Source organism: Etheostoma cragini, chromosome 11 (genome assembly GCF_013103735.1).
Source record: "Etheostoma cragini isolate CJK2018 chromosome 11, CSU_Ecrag_1.0, whole genome shotgun sequence".
NCBI lineage: Eukaryota > Metazoa > Chordata > Actinopteri > Perciformes > Percidae > Etheostoma > Etheostoma cragini.
The window spans coordinates 15,625,542-15,646,431 of NC_048417.1; the positions used below are offsets into that span (position 1 = coordinate 15,625,542).

General features: G+C 38.2%; 1 protein-coding gene across 1 annotated transcript in view; it reads left to right on the forward strand.

Moving 5' to 3' along the window:
* Positions 1 to 325: 325 nt before the first annotated feature.
* Positions 326 to 20,890, forward strand: part of fign (fidgetin) — a 28,004-nt gene continuing 7,439 nt past the window's right edge. Inside the window, exons 1-2 of the mRNA XM_034886538.1 lie at positions 326 to 607; positions 1,427 to 1,461. Coding sequence (XP_034742429.1) covers positions 1,437 to 1,461 — 25 coding nt within the window. The 5' untranslated portion in view covers positions 326 to 607; positions 1,427 to 1,436. The remainder of the gene's footprint in view (positions 608 to 1,426; positions 1,462 to 20,890) is intronic.

Here is a 20,890-nt window from a genome sequence, read left to right on the forward strand (position 1 = left end):
ACACCAGCAGAGAAAGTAAGAAGAAAATGATAACAAAAGCTTGACAGATCTACAGAACAGAAGCAATGTTCAATAAAGCTGGCCAACCCTGTAGAATGGGCTACCACACCATGTTAACAGATGAATAGGTGTCCTAAATGTAGCCTACAGGCGGTCATACAAAGAAACAGCCTATGCAGCCTATAGGTGCACCTCAATTAGTGCCAAGCAGTGCAGATAGGCTGTAGGCTGTAGGCTACAGGGCCAACGAAGGCAACCCTCTGTAGTGCAGACAGTAGGCTACAATTAAAACTACATCAAATAGCCTGTAGCAAAAATGCTGTCATGATAGGCTACTTGTGAAGTGCTGCTTATTAAGGTTCTCTTTGAATTTGGCTCCTGCCGCACAGATCATGCGCAGTGTGCCGCGTGCTGCCTTCAGTCAGCGGAGCAGCTGTCCAGGGTTTGGAATTCCAACATGGCAGAGGCTGTGGTCAGTCTTCCCCTCACTAACTTGGAATGGTTTCAAATCGCGAGCAACCGCGCTTAACCTGAGCGAACCATTCATCTGCGCACTCATCGGATCGATGGCACTATAAACGCTGACGCTGCCCTGGCACCTACACAGGTAAGTCTGATGTCTATCAGCGATGTTGACAATTTAAAATAGAAACGGAGTAGATCTGCAAGCGCATCACAGATCTGCAGCGCAGTCTGTGCTAGACTGGTATAGTCAGTGTGCGTTTTCAGAAGCTAGATGACTTTGTCATCGTTTTAGAAAAGACCAAATGCACGCTATGAAGTTTCGGGATTATAGCGAGTTTGCAATGAATGATTTCCTCTCCGTAGTTTGAGGAGAAGGTTAGCCTACATCTAGGCTACGTCCGGAACCAGTCGTGTTAATTAACACTTTACTGCAACGAGAAGTTTTTGCATGCCAGCCTGAATAAAACTTGTCGCGATATCACCGCAGGCGGGAGGTTAATAGATGGGTTGTCATCGCGCTTAGTGGGACAACTGCTGGCAAGTAATCTATTTTAAAAGTACAGGGAGGGGGGGCATCACGCTGGTTTAGACTCTTCCTCTAATAGGCGGCCTGAAGATTGTGTGTTTTATGCCATCTCCAGTCTCTCACATGCTTCCTATTCTCTCGTTTTAACTCGCTCCAGAAGTGACAGGCTCCAGCCGTGGCTGTGTGGCTTTCTGCATCTCCCTCAAGGGCTGCTTTTTATTTTATTTCACTCGCATGTTCCGTTTCCCTTTAGGTTGGCATTGTCCTTAATTACGCGACCTAAATGAACACCCGAGGAAAGACCGAGGGACCGTGCGTTTTTAAAACTTGTGAAATCCGATAGCTGAGGATAAAGTGCCAGTAATGAGAAGCGACCTTTGGAATTCCTCCTCGTGAAAATTCCGTTTCTGCTGTTTTTCCCTCTCTTGTTTTTAGGCTTGAAGACATGATCACTAGCACCAGTATTTATGGTATGTTCCTTTTGTAATTATCATTAATGTCATTGATATTGTTTCATATTTGCCATGTTTAAAAACAGGATGCTATTGCATTAATGTATTTTTTTTTTCTTTGTGCATGTTTGGTTCATCTTCAAAAGTGTACTTGATGTAGTTCGTTACAATAAATAAGAGATGCGGGCACATTGTGTGATTGTCATCTAGGTTCAATTAAGGCATCTTGTGAAGGGTTAAAGAATTTGCCAACATTTTAATTTGGTTTGGTTTCTGTTACTGACATTCTTTATTTGCAGTTAAATTGTTTCTTTCTCATTGCATATATTTCATTATATCAATCATATTTTTGCATGCATGACTATAATAATGTTGTAATATTGCCTAATAGACAATATATGTAAATTCATCCAGAAGGGTTGCGCATTTCCATTAGGATATCAAACCCAGGTTTGTGTGTGTGTGTGTGTGTGTGTGTGTGTGTGTGTGTATGTGCGTGCGCGCACACGCGTCCGTGTGTTTGTTTGTTTGTGGAGAAAGTCTGCTATAACCCTTCATTAAAATCATTTATAGGAGATATTATTACGGTAGCTTAAAAATTCCATTTATTTGAAAATGTAAGACATTGCTGTACATGAGCTCTTGTTAAATATTTAGAAATGCCTGTTTATATAAAAACAATTATTATCTGCTACCAGTTGCATCACTAATAAAATGCATCTTGTGTTCAGTATTCTAGTAATTCTAAATATAAAGCATATTGGAACAGTACATAGCTACTTGTAATACAGCAATGTGATAATATGTGGCCAATGTTATTATTGTAAACTATATTAACACCCTTAAGTGATATCAACCCCTAAAATATAAAACATTCAGGAAAACTCTTGTTTTAAGTATCATTTAGGAAGTTGTTTGTTATTTACTTGTCACACTGTATAATACCACTGTATACTAATTTGCTACTGAAACTAAATCAAAGTAGCTCACAAATGAGTCAAATACATAGCTCTTATTCAATTTCCAGTGGAAATGGTTTGTGACAAGCCAGTAAATGGATCTGAGCATGGATACAAAGTAAGGAGGAGTAACAAGTTGGAGGCTGTCTTTTTTTGGCTAACACTTTGTCCTAAGCGAACCTTTTACACTTCCATAGAACAATTTACTTAATTGTGTTCACACATTTCATTTGCATGTTTTCCTTTGAGAGGAAATTAACATCATCAGCAGTGAGCTGAAGTATGTTTTCATTCCTCTTCAAAAAATAACAGCATTGCAGCATCCCTCACTCAGTGGGAACATGTACATTACTATCACATTCATTATGTTAGAGTGTTTGGTTGTAATGTGTTTTTGTAAAGTAGGTATTAAATCAGTTGGTCAGATTTTTTTGTCTGTTTCATATTTAGACCCCCCACTCCCCTTTCATGTGTGTGGGGGTATTTTTTATTGTTATTACAAAATAACTTTGATCTGAGCTGCTCAAATATGAATACTGAGCAGGCAAATAGTTTTGAGCAATTATTAACATTTAAATCTGTATCTCCACCGTGCCTATACTCGCATTCTGAAATTCCCTGTTGTTGCCGCATTGGTTTGAATTTCCTACCGAATTTTAAATATCAATCGAGAACTTCTACAAAACTAATGCGTGTATTTTCATGCTGCAGTATGTTCTCACCTATTAATGGCAGTTATTGGAAATATACAGTTTAAAAGTAGGTCTATCTTGAAAAAATTATAATCCATCGGCACAGCAAAAACAACCCTCTTGCATTTATTAAACAACTCTCTCAGACATTTCATCTGAAATATCACAATTATAAAGTACAGCCGAGGATATTTATCAGAGTTTAAAACCAGTGGCACCTGCAGCGTGTTAGGTGATTCTTGCAGGTCCTTACTTAACCTCAGACACCTCCGGTGTGCATGGAAAGAAACTGACAGTTGTGTTTATTTCTGATAGGATGGCACTTGTGATGCAAGCAATCAAAGCTGTTGCTTGATGTGAACCTCTGAGCCAAATTTCACGACAGATGCAGACCCTCCTGTATTCATCCCCCTATTTACTCAGTGTCACACATGCTTACGCTTTTATAAGTAACTGTAAATAATAACAAGAAGTTGTGTTAAGGAAACTACAGTAAATAATTTCATCCTCCGATATACTTTTATTTGTTATATTTCGATGTGTTATTCTGACAATGGAATTGGCCACAGTCAGTGAACCCTCTTTGTTTAACGCAGTCAGATAGATAAACAAAACAAAAATCACATTTCCAAAGTCATTTTAAAATTTCTAAATCTTTTTACTTATATATTTTTGAAAAGTTCTGCTTTACAAGCTCCTACTTATTTTTATATATTTTTATTTATACCACATAAATCAAATATGGTTTCAAGAAATTCAGTTTGTTTGCTGTTATAACCAATATAACATACAGCATTTTCTCATTGTCAGGTTACTTAATGTGTCTGTTTCAAGCAATTTAGCTGCTCTAAATGTTCTGTCCATAATGTGAACGGTGTAACACTATTAGATCGCTAAAATTGACAGCATGACAACCAAGCGGTACACGGCAGGACAGACATTTATATACAGTATGTGCACTCATGATGAGAATTAAAGCCAGCTGAATACCTTGATCTGACTCTGTGTAAACATCCCCTGGGATGTCTACAACGCTTCCTGTAAATTGATGAAATATTAATCTTTACAGATGGATCTTTTTGTCAGTAAAGAAAAGAAATCCCAATCAGCCCCTTGACTATATTTCAATGAGATCAGTGCATGACTGTCATCTTTAAGCAGATATGATAAGTGGTGTCTTTTCCGTTTTTTCAAATAAAAAGTGAGGGAGTCCCCAATGGAGTAAGACGGTATCAGAAGGGACACCAAAACTCCAGTCTTTCTTCTAAGTATATTATGTCTCCCTCTCTACCGTCTCTTTCTCTCTATGTCTCCGTCTCGTCTATCCCCATCTCTGTTGTTTCCCTGATGCCAGCTTTGCTGTGTTTTCTTTTTGTGTTTTTCTCTGTGCTGACAATTCTTGCAGTGATCTAAGTTGGACTGCATTAGAAAGTGGAGGCAGCTGTCTGTTGCTATACTGAGGGACGTGTTTGCTCTACTGCAGAGATGAAGGACCATGAATCCTTGACATCCTCCTTTTCTCTCCCCCTCCTCCTAGTCCTCCTCCTCCTCCTCCTCCTCCTACCATCTCATTTAGACACAGTGACTGTCTACTCAGACTTGTTTTTTTTTACTCTGACTGACAGCATATGGCATGGACATTTTCTAAAATGCATGTGCCTACCATTGGCTCATTGTACTCACATACTTCATAGGTTTCCTAGCTCCAGGCCTGTCGTGGTCTTTGTTCCTCTAATTCAAACAGAAATACTTACAGTTTAATCCAGTCGAACAGATTATTGTGGATAAAACAGCACAGGTTGCATATGCAATATATATGACCAAGTGGAGATTTAGGCCTACTATATCACTGCAGCCCACAACAGAAATTGCTCCATTCATTTATATAGTTGTCAATATTTTATCATTTTAATGTTTTTAAATGCATGCAGATCATTGTATGAGATTGTGTGTCTGTTTGTGTATTTGCCTGCCTGTTTGTCTTTGTGCATGTTTTTTTTCTTTCCAAAACCAGATTGAGTATGCATTGTGCCTTGTTCTCGTTTTTTAAAGAAACTAATCTTTCACACCTACATCTTATGATGTTTTGTTATGACCCATACAATAATGCATGATGTGCCTACAGAGTTTACGGTTCACTAAATGAATGATTAACAGAAACACGTTCATGAGTCATGTTGTAAGGCTGATTTATTTAGGTCATATATGCCAGGCACATTAGTTACATTGTGCGTGGCATTTGTTGCTTAGTTCAAATGCCTTGTTCTCCTCATTTCCAACACATTGAAACAGAGGCTTTGTTTCATCTCCTTCACATGAGGTGTCTGTGCACTCATAAGGAGACGAGGCAGCTCTGCGCCTGTTGGGGATTGGCTAGAATAGACAATCCCCAGGTGTACTAAACTAGGTTTAGCACTAAGGCTTTTAATCTGGACTTGTTGGAGATTCATGTGCATTCATAGATTTGCCACTGTAATTATCATACCCCCAGTGGCAGCCAGAGAGACGTTTGCCTAAATCACTGATGTCCTCATTACACTGTTTACATTTTAATTAGAGGTGCTAAATTCTTGTTTTTTTTGTGGCCAAATTGGAGGTTTTCCTATCCATAGTTCAGCAAAGATAGACAAAGCTTAGTGTGTTGCCTGTCTGTAGGTCTTGCAGTAGTGTGTGTATTTCACATTAAAGAGAATTTTCTTGTGTGGCTCATGTAACCTTCTTTACATCCCCTTAAAATATTTTATAGTGTAGGTTTGTAGCTGAGAGCAATATTTGTAGGTGTATGAAAGTCTGAATAGCTTGGCAGTCGACAGTTCAAGGTCAATATTCTGAACATGTTATTTATCCTCAAGAATGAATGTATATAAATCATATTTATATTGTGACTACATCTGCTTCAATATCTTTAAATTATTGCCTTGTGACGGATTATTTATTGTGACTCTCAGGCAGTGAATACCCAACCCTCATGGACTATGATTAACAAAATCTACAATTCCACGACTTTTGAAAATGGCACTTTAGGCTGTCATTATGTGCCTGAGTACTGTTGCTTATCATTGAATAACCTTGGTGAACAGAGGTGTTTTTTCCTGTCCTTCTTCCAAGGTGGTTTTTTTCATTGCATGCTGTTGGGGAGTTTCGTATTGTGAGAGCAGCAAGCCTTTCACAAGAGTAAAAGAGAAAACTCAATATTTTGCTGTATTAAAATTCCTCTTGTGCCCTTACAAAACAGTTTCTGACTAATCTGGCAATCAAGGCCGCCATTCTATGTCGACTGAACACCCATGCAAAAGAGCACCTTTTAAATATTTTTTCACCACACCACATTTGTCATCTACATTACTGTAAATCAAATGTTTTATTTTATTTTATTTAACCTCTCAAATTTCTTAATGTTGACCTGTTCTGGATCAATATAACTACTTAATCATGATAACATTAAGAGGCTGTGATCCCTCTGCTTTGATTCCACAAACATGACGGTCGCTCTTAATTTAATAAGATATAAAATACATATGTGACTGTTCGATCAAAAGCATCAAAATCAGAATTAGAATTTATTTGTCTCACAGAGTAACGCTGTTTGTCAACCATTTTATTTGTCATTGTATAATAGTATAATAGTGTTAAAATTCATGTATTGAAATACATGCTCTGAATAAAATTTGATATTTATATTCATGAGCATGCTAGGATTTGCTTTGAATATAAACGTTAATCTTTTGACAGTTTTTTATTGTCCCATTTTTCACATCCCATGCTAATCATCTCAAATTGATATTTGAGACAATTAGCCTAGACGATGATCAGGCGAGATGTGAACTATCAGTGTTGTTTTTTTTGCAAAGTTCGGGTGCTGACAAGTTGGCATTGTGCCAGGTGCTGGCAGAGAGGGCCTTGAGTGCCTAGGACGGGAGAGGATGGGTTGAGGTCTGCCTGGTGGCGTGGAGAGGCGGAGGGTGAATGGAGGAGAATAGAAGACGGGATAGAGGGGTGAGTTTACGCTGCCACAGAGGTTTAAGGTGTCAGGCTGCGGCAAGGCAGCGGGGGTCTACAGTGACACTGTGATGTGCCCACAGCAGCATGCACAGAAGTGAAGCAGCGTGACTGGATATTTGGGGACAGCCAGGGATATTATGTATTTGTCGTTGTAGTGCCCATCTCATTAGGGTGTAAGGTGTTGTTTTAGTTAACTGCATAAACCCCAAATTTGAGATAGCTGTTAGGGATGGAGGTGAACCTGTGACTGATTAGCTACTCAGAAATAAATATGAAACAATAAGAAAATGTTAGTGGTAGATTACTGCATATGGGCAATTTAAAGTTACTTGTTTCTCTCCCAACAACTTAAGTCTCACATGCAGTGTGTAAGTGGATCACTAGAAGTCTACTTGCCTGCATGGCTTATGGCCTATTTGCCAGTCCCTCTTAGAGTCCACATGGAATTAGATTCATTTAAATCAGAAAAATAAGAGTGCAAATCAAATGAGTGCTCAAGAGTTGAGCATCATCACAGAGCTTTATGAGGGCTGACACTTCTTTTTTGTTCATTATCAGGAAATCACCTCAGGGAGTTGTGTTGACTTTGCATGGTCTAAAATAGATGTTACAGTGGACTGCCACATGCTCGCTCGCTTCAACTCAAAGTATCTGGGCGGCAAGATGGAAATACCAAAACCAAGGTTTGGCTGAGAGAAGCTGAACGTAGTATAAACTCCCACTTTAGCAAAGAAAATCAAACCATTTGTCCAGTTGCGCTGTCAATAATGTGAACTAAACAAAGGCTGTGTGTTGTGTTTACAAAAATAGGATTCCGGTGTGCAATCTAGTATCTATATATAAAACGATTTTAGCTGGTTGTTGCCGCAAGCTCAGTTTGGCCACAGATCATTTCTTTCCTTGGGTGATGTAAAAACTAAAAAGTATATTTTGACCCTGATTTAAAGGGAAATGTATTAACATTATGTCATTGTTGGCATTAGTAGGCCTGCACACGGTTTATGTCAGCATTTCTATACTGTACAGAACAATAGTAGATTAATTTACTTGGAGCGTGATGTTTCTGCAGTCCAAACCCTGACTGCATCGCCTCTCCCACATCTTTAAATGGATCCCATGAGTCTTCAGCTCTGTTGTTTCCATTATTCATTTTTAAACTTCCATGTAGCATGGAGAGGCTAGAGGGGTGAAAAATAATTTTGTGTCTGAAAAAATTGATGTAAAGCAAAGTCACTGCTTTATGCAAAGTGTGCCATGCCTGGGGAGCATGTGAGCTGACGTACTGTATAAGGAGTGAGTGCTTGGGCGAGGGACCGCTTGTATGTGTGTGCGCGCCTGCCTATGTGTGTCTGCGTGTTCCTGTCAGTCTGTCAGTTAGACCTAATGTGGCTCCCTAGAGGTACCTGGGGGAGACCCATCTAGCACCCAGTCAGCCTCTGCTGGCGGCCAAGTGGTGACAACGGGTTCCCACAGAGAGAGGAAGTGTCATAGCATGTATGTAAACTAGTGACAGATGACTGGAGACATGTGGCCTGTAGACACTGGGCCTGAAAGTAAAGCAGTTTTGCCTTTTCGTCTTCTTTTCTCTCTTCCCACTTGAGACTTCAGAAAGAGAGCATCAGGCTCCACCACAGCATGGAATACATTGACAACAAGTCAAAGATATGAATAAAAAGGATGCAAATCATTGTGTAAAGGTTTTGTTTGCCTTTGATAGGCTGTAGCAAATAAGTGAGGAGTTTTAGTTTGCAGAGCTTCGGGCAGATTTTCTAGGTCACAGGTCATGTGGGTCAGTGTTACACTCCCTGCAGCCTCACTTCAACCCTCGGTCTGGAAATAGAACATGCAACGTCACCTAGCCAGGAGGGAGGTAGATTCCAGACCTCAGTGGCCATCGGCTGCACATGTGGAATCTGTTTGTGTACTTGACCCCAAATGTTTGAAACTCAGAATGTTCCCAGTAGGATACGGTTGTTTCATGCATACGCAAATTAGCAAGTCTGTACGAATTGCCTTGTACGTACAAAGTGAACCAGTATACTCAGACTCTTCACTATCGGCTGTTCATCAAGGGATCTCACACTAGCCAGAGGCATATTTATTTATCAGTATGCACATAACCCGTAAGAGAGGAAAAAACATAACAAACCCTGGAATAGTTGTTATTTTAATGCATATTTAAGACATCAGGCCATTTGCCCACTTTCCTCTTTTAAGCATTTTTTGTAATGGATCGATAGCTGGCAGATAGGAGATAGACATTCAACCAGTGTGAAGAATCAAGCAAGTTTGTTGTAAAGACTTCCTACTATTGTATGGAGCACTTCAACTATTATTATATTTGTCACAAAAAGCAGTTAGAAGGCTTTTTTAGCTCAGCTTGCCTTAAAAAAAGAATTACGGTCGATTCTAACATGTAGCTCTGTTTGTAAATTTGGAGTGCTGTCAGTAGAGAGAAAAATGAAAACAAGCGGTGCTACCTACACCGTGTTATTCTCCTGCTAGTGTTAGCACCCAACAGCCTTAAACAGGGCAAGTTTTAAATGTGTTTTTAGCCTCTTAAAATTTTCAAAATGTCATTAAAAGTGCCTACCCATGTTCAGTGATTCCTTCCGAGTAAACACAGTGAATCTGACTGCAATAGATGTGAGAGAATTGCATGAAGGTTCTGCTAATTCAGCTGTGTTTAGTTTCGGTGTTGATACTGCAAGGAGTGCAGATATACAATCATATTTTCATAAATTAGCATGTGCTTATTTTTTAATACTAAGTGCTGTAGTACAACTAGCAAGATCCAAGTTATAATTGAGGTCAGTTTTGAGACACTACCTTATTTCATCATTACATTCATAGCATATATATTTTTGTTTTTATCTCTTTTCTGTGTTGTAGTTTGTAGACGGCCCCTAAGCACTCTAACTGTGGTCTTAACACCGGGACGATACAAAGCGGAATTAGCACAACTTTCATGCAATTCTTTCACATCTACAACAGTCAGAATTACTGTGTTCCTCGGAAGGAATCACTTCACACGAGAAGGCACTTTTAATGGCCTTTTGAACATGTTAAGAGGCTAAAAACACGTTTAAAACTTGCTCCGTTTTAGCCATTTGGGTGCTAACTCTGGCAGGAGGATAACACGGTGTAGACTGCACCGATTGTTTTCATTTTTCTCTCTACTGACAGCACTCCAAATTTAAAAATAACATAGCAACGTTTTGGAATTGACCGGAATTCTCCTTTAACATAATGCAATAAGTGTTCTAGATATTATAACATGTGAATTAGATGTTCTAGTAGCTGTAGTTGTTGTGGTAGCTGGTAGTGGTTTCACTCTGTGAAATGGCCTTACATCAAATTTAGGTTTTGCTAAAAAGTTTTTAGAAAGAACAGACAATGAAAAATGGGTTAATAAAACAAAAATACAAATAACATGAACACACAGACCAACATTGCTAATTATTTCATTCACACTAGTATTACCTGGAAAGACAGACAAGGAGTCAGTTACTCCATAGGGTGCAGTGAAAGATCACCAATTGAAAAAAGGTAAATTGAAAGACCCAATACTTCATTTGTAAATTTTTGCTTTGTTTAAGCACTTTAATGCAGCAACTAGAAGATTTAAGTTCAAACTCATGCAGTTAAGTTTGACATTTGGAGTTCTTTTAATTTATTTGATAGTTTTATTTTTTGTTGTGGCACAGTGGTACAGGATTTATGGTAACAATAACTTTATAATGCAACATAGCTTGAATACAAAATTGCAGATTTTTTTTTTAAATCATGGTTACCAGTACAGAGAAAGAGATGAACAATGATTCTAAGATTTAGATGCTATAGCATTAAACATTTGATCAGTATTTGCCAATAACTGTAGAGTACAGTATGACTGTAACATATGAGCATTCGTGAGTTGTGATTGTGAACACCTGCCCTTTTTCCTTATAGTGATCATTTGAGAGAAAGCTTCATGTCCAAGCGACCCCTCCTGGCCCCGCTTTCTATCCAGGGAAGTAAAATCTATCAGCGCTGATGAGTTCATGCTCCATCAAATATATCCGTGCCAAACCATTTATTGTGAGCTCCAATACTGCTATTGTGCTGTTCTCTAGTCCATGTGGTGCAAAGAGCCAAATCACATGTGAGTAATGGGTGACCCTAGGTTGTATGTATTGATGAGTGGGATTTGTTTCTTAATAGAATTGTGTCTAATTAATTTGCTTTTAATTGGTTGAACTCTGTGCATGCAAATGCAGCACAATGTAGAACAATCATTTCTTTAAACTGCGTATTGAGGTCGACTTAATGAAATGTGGGAAACACGTGTTGTGTCTGTTTATTCTAATTGCACTTATTTCCAACTTACCTGAGGAAGGGATTTACAACACCAGAATTGTGTTAGTTAAATAAAGAGAAGGCAGAAATATTTGAAGTACCTACCTCTCAATTTCTATTAATGAACTCATTTGATTTTCCCGATTTCTTTGTTCCACACGTTAACCTTTTTCTTTCCTTTATTTCATAATCTATTAAGGAATAATTTCCATTGAAAAGCCCTTCTTGCTTTTTTGTCTCATTTCTGTCAAATTCCTGACGTCTTTGAATACTGCCACTATCTCATCCACTTGCCTCATTATGCCTCTGCCATTTATACAAATTACACTACTGAAACAAACCCAGTGTTGCCCTGTTACAACATGAATACTGACATATTGTGTAATAGTTTAAGATATAGTTATGCAAAAGAGTAATATTTGTAAACTAGAAGGGCATTCGGAGAGTGCAGAACTCTGCCAAGGCAAGCCCTACCTCACAATGTTAATGCAGTGTGAATTTTCCCAATTGGGAACTCATCCGACACTACATGAATGTAGCACAAAACCCCTTCTTCTGCTTTTGTTAATCTTTCAATGTTAACAAAAGTGAAATATAATTTGTGTATCCGCCCTTAAATTCAAGTCTGCTCCAAAAGTAGAGGTTCTTCCTCGGCCATGCACCCTTCTACCAAGTTACATAAAATTCTGGCTTGTAGTTTTGCCGTAACCCTGCGGACGGATCCAAAAACAAACAAACCGAACTGGAAACATAACCTTCTTGGCAGATGTAATATTTCACATTTAGTTACGTTTAAGTTCCAGTGTAGAATATTTAGTTTTGACCAGTAGTGACCACAAACAGCTCCAGCTTTTGCTTGGTTTCACTGAAATGCTTGTCCTATATAGCTTGAATGGCCATTTTCAAGAAATAGATTGAGCCAAATACCAGTTAAAATGATACAAATTACACAAAACATGTGAAATATTATGGAATTTTTTAAAACCTTTAAAGGTCCCATGAATTTATTCAAGTATTATTCTGCTATTACCATATGAATAATACATGCAAACATGCATTTACACAAAACTGTTATAATAAAGCCACACCCTCAATGTCCTGTAAATTGGATATAAAAACTTATGAAATAATAAATAATGAAAAGAGAGCATAGAGCCACCCTATTTCATAAAATAACACCTGGAAGTTTGGCAAAAGTAACATGACTTTAGATATTAGGTTGGAAAAGGATATTTTTTTTGTCATAGTTTTACTTAAAATACATTTCCCACCATCCCAGCATTTGTTTCACCTTTTTCATATTGAAACATATTTAACCACAGAAGAAAGATCTTATCTCAAAGTGTATTTCATGGGAACTCTATATGATAACATTCTTTGCTTCCACTTCTGGCAAAGCTTGTAACAATTACGGTCACAATTATCCCAATGATGAGAACATACTTGAAAGTAAACACTGCAATTAGTCAATTGATGATTTTCTCTTTCCACTTAATACCAAATAAGCTTTGACTTAATTGTAGTTGTGTGTTTTTATATATTACATTCTTAAATTATTGCTGAATACTAGAGCATACTTTTTTCTCATTATGAATGCCTTCTGCCCCATTACAAACTCAAGTGGTGTGAACAGATTTTTTTCAAAATTAAAGATACCCAGTGTATATCGGTTGGGTATTGCGTACAAAATTCTGCAAAAACATCTTAAATTAAACGGTAGAAAACAGGAGCATCACAGATGCAAACAAGCAGTTACATAATATGTTATGAATGTGTGCTTCTCATTTTAACCCCATCTCCTAAAAAAATTACGTTACAAAAATACATTCTCAATCATGTTCTAAGGCAAAATTATTTTCTCCCTGTCCTTACACGGTCACAGTTTTTTAAAACAGATAATTAATGCTCTGAATTGAAACAAAACTAGTTGGATATGTTTTGAAAGACCATGGTTTGAGTTAAAATATGTTTGTTTTACGTAATTTGCGTTTTTTACGTATGTAAGTTAAAATAAGTCAACATTGACTTTTGGTTTCAAATGGACACAGACAGGAGTGTTACCCGACCTCCTCCTATCCAGACTTTGAAAGAAGTATATTTGGGATTGGTAAAAAACGAAATCTTGTTTTCAGTTTCCCCCTGAAATGTAATTGAGAATGCAGTTTAGTTGTATGGGAATGTAATTTTTAGAAGACAGGGCTGCTCATGTTATTTCTTAAAAACGACTTCAAGGAAATGTTAGGAACATATCAGGATTCAGAGACTTATTTTTTCACACTTTAGATTGCAAGATTTTTGTCACATACATGAAATAAAGTAATATTAAATTCCTTGTAAAACTAAACTTACGTTTAAGAGCAAATGCTGTAGTTCAGCTTCATGGTGCTGTACTGACCGTGCCACCTTAGCTTTCACAAGCCATTGTTTGCCAGTGGGCGAACCAATCTCCTAGACAGCTCTTTCCTTGTAAAAGTTCCCCTTTATGGTTTCACTACTGCACTTCAGTAACTTTATTACAGTATAGCTGAAAGATTTCTATTTCATATGGACCTAAGATTGCTTCAGTTGTCTCATTTCACCTCTTGTCTGGCCTGTGTTGGAGAAGTGACCTTCTTTGAAACTTGCAGTCGATACTGCAGAATGCTTCAGAATGCTTCAACAAAAATCTGGCAGTGGTTACAGGCAAACATCCTTTTTCTGTTCACTTTGGTATTCAATTATAGTTCAATTCAAACTTTGAATCAGTTTAATTTGTAGGAAATAATGAATATAACAACAGATGGCCCTGGCTTTCCTTGTGAATGCAAAAACAGATTTCGTTTTGTAACTCCACAAGTGCTTTGCATTAATTTCTGTGTAACTGTGTGAAATGATTTTAGGCTAATTCCAACAAATTCAATTTTGTTTGGGTTCCGTGTGAGGGTTCTGTCAAAGAATAGTATTTTTATTGCACATATTGTTAATTGTATTATTGTTTACCGTCCGATCAAAGCACATACAGTGTGTGCCATCTACTTGTATTTTCTAAAAATGCTTAAACGTATATCAACTGGTAGTTCTTTGTTAGCTTCCGACTAAACAGCAGCGGTTTCTCTGTGAAATGTTGAAGTAATACCACAGGGTGTGTAGCTAGCTACAAAAAATACACTTTCACTTTCAGATCACACTGTGAAGAATGAGATTTATTGTACAATGCAATTTCCGTCCTGTTTTAACCTGGTTAACATGGCTGTAAAGTCTAATGGTTGGAAGTGTAATCACAGTTGTGAATCGGACCAGTGAACAAGGTAATCTGTTAATTTCCAATGGGGCTTGGCCTGTTGGTTTGTAGCTCAGATGACTGTCTCTTTGTGCCATTAAACTGCTGCCTCTCAGTAGAAGTCAAGATGTGCCAAATGTGATAAGAAATCCCCCAAATCCTCCAAATTCTTTTCCTGTTATTTTAATTTTTATTTCATCCCATTGGCCTGTGCCTCTTTAATTCGAGTCTTCCTTGGGGTAACAGGACTAGGGGGAATGAAGATGTTAGTGAGTAGCTTTTGGTCAATGAGCCTCATGTATCAAGGTCATAATCTGCCTCTCTTCTCTTTTGAAGTGTGTAAGTGATCCCTTGAGAGGCAGAGTAGCCAATTTCATAGAGGCTCGCAAAAACCACTGCCTCTACTGTACATACAGTTTCACCATGTGCTTGAATTCCCCGATTGTGTTCTTTTAACTAACAAGCCATTTGAGTATTCATCAGTATAATGCACTACAGAACAAAATGAAGCCTGTCTCCTATAATTGTCTTACTTTTATAATTGTTCCACTCGTGAGTGGAGAGCTGTTAGTTTAGCATGTGTGTGAATTTAGTTATACTTAGGGTAGTAATAGAAGATGTAGCCTCGAGTCGGTTTATTCGAGAGTTGGATGATTTAATTAGTATCACTAAGAGAGAGGAATCATCAACTTCACAATTCATGGTAGCACAATGAAAAAAAAGAGAAGTACATGTTCCCCTTAAGCCAATAGAGTTTATAATTAGCTCAGCCCAAAAACCCATGGTACTTGAGAATATACAGTATATTTAACAAAAAATGCATGAATAATTCCTCTGACCTAAAGTAAAGTGGAACCATTTGGACTTGCCATTAATGTCATAAAAGTTGTATACCAGTTTGACGACAGCAAAAACAGTACCAAAATGATTAACGGACTCCTTTATGTTTACGACAGGTGTCATGTCTTGGTTTTGACAGTGTCATGGCAGTCTTATGCACACCCTTTTAAAATAATGTTTAAGCAAAAGATCAAATATTACAACAAAACAAAAATTATCTTTTGTGTATTCTTCTGTGTCTTCTTTACTTTTATACTCTGTTTATGTTGCTCAGCCCCAAGCCCATTTGTTTAAACAGACATTTCTCAAACAGAAATTGAAATAGTGGTTATGTTGGGAAGTATTTTTCCCTGCTGACTAATACACAATTAGTGCCTCAATGAGTACTAGTATAGTGACCGTTCAAAATGTTCCTGTTTGGAACGGCCGATTGCTTGGCCTGTGGTTTTGCTTCTTATAGCTTTCTCCAGAACCATTCTACCCCAAAACAACTTAAAGATGGACCCCAAAGCACTGAAAATGCCTGTGTACTTCTACTTCAGAGGGTAACATTGTACATTTTACCTGACAGAGACTGTTGGAGATTCAGATTTTACTCACTATAAATAACACAATTAAAATGGAGTGGAGTAATCACAGACAATTGCGTCATGGACTCAGGGCAGTGCACTATTCGCCACCCAAACGGCCCGTTATAAGAGCCAATCAGCAGAAATCTGAATTAATCAACCACCATAACCGGACCGAGTACAGAGACGGCCTCACAATGGACTCACAAAGACTAAGTGAGCTGGCTCTGGAATGTGAGTGTGCGTTGCTTTAGAGAGAGAGAGATAGAGAGAGAGAGAGACACTTAAGCAAAGGTGGAAGGCAATGATAATAGTTTTTCAAAAGGAGTTTTTGTTTGACTTCATTTTAGTATTGTCTTTTTGACAACAGAACATGTTCATACAGTCAGCATTTAATGACGGCAATGCCGAACTCGTCTTGTCATAATTATCATTAACAAATTTAACACTTCAGCAGAGGTGTTCATTTCCAAACAGGCTTATGGGCTTGACGGTTAACGTTAAAGTAGGCATTTGATTCACAGGGTATTTGGCCAACAGTAATGTTATTCGTGTTATAAGTTAGCAGCACACTTAAACAACTTGACCAAAGCTCAGTCGGAAGAAATCTGCTCTTTGCCCGGTCAGCAGCTCCAAGATAGTTTGGCATTGCCAGAGCGCTGCAGAGGAAGCTCCAAGATGAAGTTATGTTCCGCGGCCTGTTTAGAAGTGGTGAATTTACAGCTCACAGCAACTTATTACGATATAGTGTCTGGCTTTTGTTTGAAATCTAGTGTTGCCAAATGCCTTTTTACTGAGTTTCCTCTTAGCAAAATGCTCCTTGTGAATTTAAGCTGGGTTTTATTGTGAAGGGTAAACCCAGAAGAGCCAACGTTATGGTTGGTTATCTTATATGGTATGGTTATCCAGTATTTATGTGACAGTCATGTAACGTTGGAAGCAGCAAAAGTGTTTCGCAGTCAAAAGCCAGTCAACCTCCACTCTCTGCTGTACAGAGCATCGTCAACAGCCGGCTTGCTTCTTGCTGCGTGCTGCGTCTGTGAGCGACGTCTTATTTTAAAACATTTTTTTTACTTCTTCAACCTTTATTTTGCGGTCATTTAGTTTTATTCACAGTTTATCCAAATCCCAAAACTGGGTAAGTTCATTGGGTGCCCAGGAAACCAAGTGAGAAGTAGATTCACACGTCATGAGATATTTCAAAGACAGAAGCACACACACATACACACACACACACACACACACACACACACACACACACACACACACATAGATATAAATACAGGGATTCCCCGATTTATTAGAAAGATTTCAGCAGCAGGATGGTGTATGTAGTGCTAACTCAAAATGAACTACAGTGCCCATGTTAATGGTAATTAAGGAACACGTCAACATCAACTTCAGGACTTTGTGTTCGTCTGCTCTCATCCTCACTTCACAGTATCGTTTTTATCATCACTTTTATTACCATAACATTTACACAGTACAAACTTATGTGTTTCATTCTACCTCTAACAGCGGAGTACTTTAACAGTGATTTAAAATCCAAAGTGGGCCAATTTGTACTGCTGCAAGAGTAAATTTACTGTAGCTGCAGATAAAACAGGTATTAAAATGTTTTATACTTTTATTCTGAGGTGAAACCATGTGGCATTGAATGTCTTCCCGGCATTCAGTTTTGTTTCAGCTATATAGAGAGGGATCCTTCTCAATTGTTTAATGAATTGGGATGCGGTCAACACTAGTCCAAACACACCTATTGTTGGGCTGTCCCAAGGCATGGCAATATGGCAAAAAAAATGTGATCCCATTATAGTTTCTGATTTTGATCGATATCGAGGAAAGTTAATGTAGTTGGTGACATTTCTAATTGAATGTATGAAAAGAGGCTATGAGCGGTGGTTGATTTTTGATGACTAATTAAATCTAGAATATAACTTGAATGCAGGCTCAGTAATGGTGATCAGAAGTAGTGATTTTTGTGGTAACTATTCAGAATGTTCAGTAGAAGGGAATTAAATACCATTTTTACAATAAGAGGTTGACGTTCAACATCGCAAACTGTACTTTGACATCTGGCCTCTTGTGGTGTGCTTTAAAGTGTGTGGAGGTAAGAGGTGTTGGCTCCAGAAACTCCCCCCTTCATCAGACAAAGAGTACAGATTGCCTCATTAATGGTTTGTGAACACAGCCTCCCTCTTTCATTCCTTCAACCAGCTTCTTGAAAAGGTTGACGTGGCAAAATTGGCTCTTATCCAAAAACCTGTTGATATCCAATTCACCGATCACGTTTAAAGAGTGTTTCTCCACTTTTTCTTTTGGGCATGCATCCCTACCACAGCCTTGTAAACTGTTGGCTGGTTGATTTGTGTATAACAACCATAACAATGCACAGACTATAAGCCTTAAAACAGGCAAGAGGCTGTAACCTGGTCGTAAACTGCAGTAAAAACCCAGAGTGAGACACATATTCCAAATGAGCTGTGTACATTTCCAAAGAATGAGCCTAAAACCTGAATAATACCAGAATATCCAACATCTCAATCGGTGTTTCAGACGTTTAGGATAGCAGTTTTAAGTGACCAACCAGTGTTTGGTAAATTTAAGTGAATACAGCTCTGTCACAATGGACTGTCTAACTCACTTTGCTTCGTGTACGATCATGATTACAAAGAGGGGCCCTGTTACATAAATAAAACATACTGTATGTGCATGCTCACACAGTCATTTTCAACCTTTTTTATTTAGATTAGTATAGAATCCACTGGGATCGGTGGACTTTCATAGCATTGAGACGTGTAGTAATTTGCTGCCAGGGGTTTTCAGACTGTGAAATGTATAGCCAGTAGTCCTGGAAAAGACAGTGACTGAAGGCATATCTTTTCTAAATGAGGGGTTAAATGGCACCCTGCCGTCTAAAGATTGGAATTACTGCCACATGGAGCCCTAAATTGAGTTTAAATAGTCTTAACTTGATATGTGAGATGAATGAGACTCTTTAGCCATAAAAATTCACATTGTGCTAGAATGTTTTGCCCCACCCCTACTTAGAATAACTCCAGTCAATTTGAATATGAATATGAGCTTGTTTTTATTTATAAACCTAATTACTGTCTGTCTGCAATATTTGCGCGGTTGTCAAGTAGAGTGGTCTGTGTGTGCAGAATAAAAGCAAAAGCTCCAATAATTATGTTTACGTCCGGCGATGAAAATCCCAGGGTTATAATGATCAGTAATTATAAATACTTTTCAGGATGTCTACTGCCTCAACTGGGACTATTATATGGTTTGAAGTGCTGAGTTTGTGCAGCTTAATTATGACATTGTACATGACTAAATGTACCAGTCTGCTACAGCTCTGCTAAACACTTCCAGTGCATAATCACGCTCAAGTCTGACTTTAAAGAGCTCATTACAGTTAGTTTTCTAAAGAGCGGCTTATTAAACACAGTTACCTAATAAGCATCTTTGGTGGTGCAAATTGGTAAAAATGGTAATGAGTCTGATTAGTCCACGTTTCAATTACAACAGTTTTCACTTCCCTCCCCCTTTTCCTCAACCCTCCCACCTTCCCCTCCCCCAAACCAAAAAAGACGATGGAAAGTCCAGTCCTTTATGCTTGGAAATCCTCCTGGAAGGCATTTTGCTCTCTCTCTCTCTCCCCCCCCCCCCCCCCCCCCCCCCCCCCCCCCCCTTCTATCTCTTTCCCTTTTCTCTCACGCACACAGAAAGAGGAAAAGAAAACCGCTCTGCCACCTCTGTGCTTCCTTTCAGCAGCACAGTAATGAATAGAGAGTTGTGCAAGCGGCGGTCCAATTTACGCACTGGGAAATTGGATGGACAGAATGGAGGCCCACTCTTGTTTGCTTAAAAACAGCCTAGGCTACCAGATTAATAGTTCCCAAAAAGGTCAGCATCTCTGTTTCATTGACGTTGACCATTCAACCAGAAATTAAACACCGTAGCACAAAGCCATGGCACCACATGTCAGATGCATTTCGCCTTTACCTGGTCTTCTTCAATGAGCTTGAGATCATCTTTAAAGTATATGATAAATAACATAAATTCTCACTTTTAATCACAGTGATGATTCTATAGAAGTTTGTGCTGTTAAGACAAATATGTTTTCTGAAATTCAGCAGGGTGATAATTTTAAATATGATTACCAATAAGATAGACACAGATGAATACAAAAATTGGATAAATGACACACCAAAGAATTATTTAATTATATATTACCATTGTGTTAAATTTACGATAGGGGATTGTTGAGATCTAAAAATGACAAACACAATAGTCCAACAAAGGCTGTATTTGTTGGTGGCTGATCTGTGGAATTTGAGCCGCAGCCCCGAGGCTATCTGAAAACATTCCGCTAATGGAGCGCTCTGTAATTATACCATTTCAAAGAAAGACAAAGGAACCTGTGGATGTTATATTTCAATTCCCAGGCAGGTGGAATAAAGGACAACCGTTTTACCGTAATGCCAAAGTGCCATCATTATGCTAATGCTGTGCTTGTGTGTACATGTCAGTGCACTGTCTATTTATGTGTTAGTGTTCATGTGCATATTTGTGTTTGGGTGCATTTACTATCTACTCCAGACCTTTGTCAAAACCAAACTATTTAAAGTCTGATTCCCAATACAATATTATGCTTCAATTATATCTTATAAAGAGAAAACTGGTTGATGCACTCAATCCTTTTACACACAATAATGTTTTGTTTATAGTATGTAATACTAAAAAAAACTTATTTTTTTATTTAACATGAATAAAATTGTATAT